This window comes from Vombatus ursinus, unplaced genomic scaffold, assembly GCF_900497805.2.
Source record: "Vombatus ursinus unplaced genomic scaffold, bare-nosed wombat genome assembly UNPS02001287.1, whole genome shotgun sequence".
Lineage (NCBI taxonomy): Eukaryota > Metazoa > Chordata > Mammalia > Diprotodontia > Vombatidae > Vombatus > Vombatus ursinus.
In genome coordinates, this window is record NW_020941065.1 from 5,305,563 (window position 1) to 5,308,624 (window position 3,062).

At 46.5% G+C, this 3,062-nt stretch overlaps 1 protein-coding gene across 1 annotated transcript in view; it reads left to right on the forward strand.

The window, feature by feature from the left end:
* Window positions 1-3,062, forward strand: part of RNFT2 (ring finger protein, transmembrane 2) — a 72,052-nt gene that overhangs the window by 7,929 nt on the left and 61,061 nt on the right. The window contains exon 2 of the mRNA XM_027865325.1: window positions 324-382. Within this exon, the coding sequence (XP_027721126.1) occupies window positions 324-382 (59 nt within the window). The remainder of the gene's footprint in view (window positions 1-323; window positions 383-3,062) is intronic.

Below are 3,062 nucleotides of genomic sequence, written 5' to 3' on the forward strand. Positions count from 1 at the left end.
ACAAAGAATTTCAGAGCTAGGAGGGGCCTTAGAACAGGGGATGTCAGGGCTGGGAAGGAACTTAGAACAAAGAATATCAGAGCTGGGAGATGCCTGAGAACAGAGAATGTCTGAGCTGGGAGGGGCCTTAGAAAAAAGAGTGACAGAGCTGGGAGGGGCCTTAGAACAGAGGATGCCAGAGCTAGGAGGACCTTAGAACAGAGCTAGAAGTAATGATCTTATCATAAGTTTTAAAGGCCCCCTCTTACAGCTGAGGCCATGGAGGCCCAAAGGGGGTGGGGGGGCTTTCGGCACAGAAACCTGATGGGATGTTTTGGTTTCAGGTGTTAAGAAAGATGCAGAGGCGGCACAGCAGCAACACGGACAGTGCTCCCCCGGAAAGGTAACGCCGCTGCCCCTGTGGTCACTCTTGGTGACTGTCCCCTTCTCTGGTCGAGTGTCAGTGATGCCATCCACGCACATTTTGGTGGATTTTCAGAGTCCAACCAGCCATTCTCCCTGGTGCTGGGCCGGGGAGGGAGTGCCGAGGTCGGGTTTTCTGCAGCCCTTGTGACCTTTGGTGTAAGTATTAGTGAACCCATTTGATAGTTGAGGAAACTGAGGCCTACAGAGTTGAGGTGACTTGCCCAGAGTCACACTGGGGAAGGGAAAGAAAAGGAAATAAGCATTTATGTAGTGCCTACTATGTGCCAGGTGTTTAAAAGTATTATTTCATTTGATCCTCATAACAATCCTGGGAGATAGGTGCTGTTTGTTATCTCTATTTTCCAGATGAGGAAACTGAGGCAAACAGGGTTAAGTGACTTGCCCATGGTCACACAGCAAGTAAGTATCTGAGGCTGGATTTGAACTCGGGTCTTCCTGACTCCAAGCCTGGTACTCTATTTGATGTACCAGCTAGCTGCCTTAATAGGGAGCTACTAGAGTTTATTGAGAAGAAAAGTGTGTGTGTGTGTGTGTGTGTGTGTGTGACAGAAAGAGAGAGAGAGAGAGATTGGGAAGATCATTTCCGCAGCTGAACAGGGAATAGAGTAGAGTGAGGAGACATTGGAGACAGGAGCCCAACCAGAAGTGAGAGTTGATGAGAGCCTGAACCAGCTGGGAGAAATGCCCATTTCTGTATTTCATCTATTCAATTTAGCCGAGTGTTTTAGCCTGTCAAGGTCTTTTTGAGTCCTGACCATCATCCATTTTGATAGCTGTCCCTGCCAGGTTTGTATCATCTGCACATTGGATAAGCATGCCATCTGTGCCTTTATCTGTGATACAAAAAGCTCTGGATGTGAAGTCAGAAAATCTGGTTACAGGCCTTGGCTCGATCACTTCCTACCTTTGTGAACTTGGGAAAATTACTTAAATTCTCTGGTTCTCAGTTTTTTCTTCTCTAAAATAAGGAGGTTAGACCAGATGACCTCCACGATCCTTTCCAGCACTAAATTTGTGAGGTGTATGTACCTATTTTAAATACCAAAGGACCAAGCACAGATCCCTGGGGTACTCCCCTGCAGACCTCCTTCCAAATTGGCATTGAATCATTAATAACATGTTTAAGCACCTACCATGTGCCAGGCACTGTGCTAAGTGCTTTTACAAATATTATCTCGTGCCAGCAACCCTGGGAGGTAAGTGGTATTGTTATCGCCATTTTGCAGTGGAAGAAACTGAGGTAGAAAGGTTAAATGACATGCTGTGAGTCATATAACTGAGAAGTGTCTGAATTTGAACTCGGGTCCTCCTGAGTGCTCTATCCATATGTGCTACCTGGCTGCTGTCTCACTAGCTCCATTCTTGTCTTGGGTATCTGTATGTTCCCCGTTATCCTTTTTTTATCTGTCCTTTCTAGCATGACATAGTGGATGGGGTCTTAGAGTCCAAAGACCTGGATTCTCACTTCAGATACTTCCTAGCTGTGTAACCTTGGGCAGGTCACTTCTCCCCTCCTGGCCTCAGTTTCCTCATCCATAAAATGAGGAAGTTGGATTGATTGGCCTCTTAGGTGCCTTTCAGCTTTAAAACTGTGGTCCTTGGTCACTGACCTCTCTGTGCCTTGGTTTCCTCACTTGTGAAATGAGAGTTGAACTCAGTGACCTATAAGGCCCCTTCCATCTCTAAATCTGTGAACCTATAGTTTCCTTGGCCAAGCAAAAAAAAATGGAAATAAGAGGTGAGCAGGTCTGAGTTCTCTCTGTGGTCAGTTATCATCATCCTCGTCTCCCTGAGTAGCATTTCTTGTCCTCTCTTTTGCATTCCCTTTTCCCTTGACCATCCCATAGGATGGTCAGATGTGGATGTGGGGCCCAGTCTGCTCTATGCAAGCTGCTGCTTCGTCTGTTGGTCGGCATATAAGTGGTTAAACCAGGAGCATCCTCACAGTCACTCTCTCTCATACCTGTGTATCTGTCTCTCCTCCCCCCTGCTCCCCCAGTGGTCCTTGCTGCTTCAATTCTGAGGACCCAGGGATTGAAGCAGGGCTATAAAAAGCCCTGCTTGGGGGCAGTGGGCATTTCCTGGGAGGCCTGGAGTCCGTTGAGAGCTCTGCAAATTTCCAAGCACTTTGTGGAGCAAAGGGACCAGGAGAGTTTTCCAAGGTTCCCAGTGGAGGCAGGATAAAGGAGAAAATGGCTCTGTGTGTGTGTGTGTGTGTGTGTGTATGGATGAAGTCTCATCTTTGTGGCCTAGACTTCTCATGATGAGGAATTCTCAATCCTTGTTGGTGAGCAAAGACTTTCACTTAGCAATCTGAGGACCGTCCTTGTTGGTTATTCAAGCAACCCCAATTTCTATAGTATGTTAAGGTTCACAGAATACTTTACTACCTGTGAGCTGGGTAACTCCTGAATCATTATTTCTCCTCTGCTCCTCTGGTTTCCATTTCTACTGCCAACTCAGGTTGCACTTAGGAAGACAGAAAGGAAGGAAGGAAGGAAGGAAGGAAACAAAGAAAGAAGGAAAGGGGAAGGAAGGAAAAATGAATGGAAGAAATGGAAGGAAGGAGGAAGGGAGGAAACAAAGAAAGAAGGAAGGAAAAATGAATGGAAGAAATGAAAGGAAGGAAGGAGGAA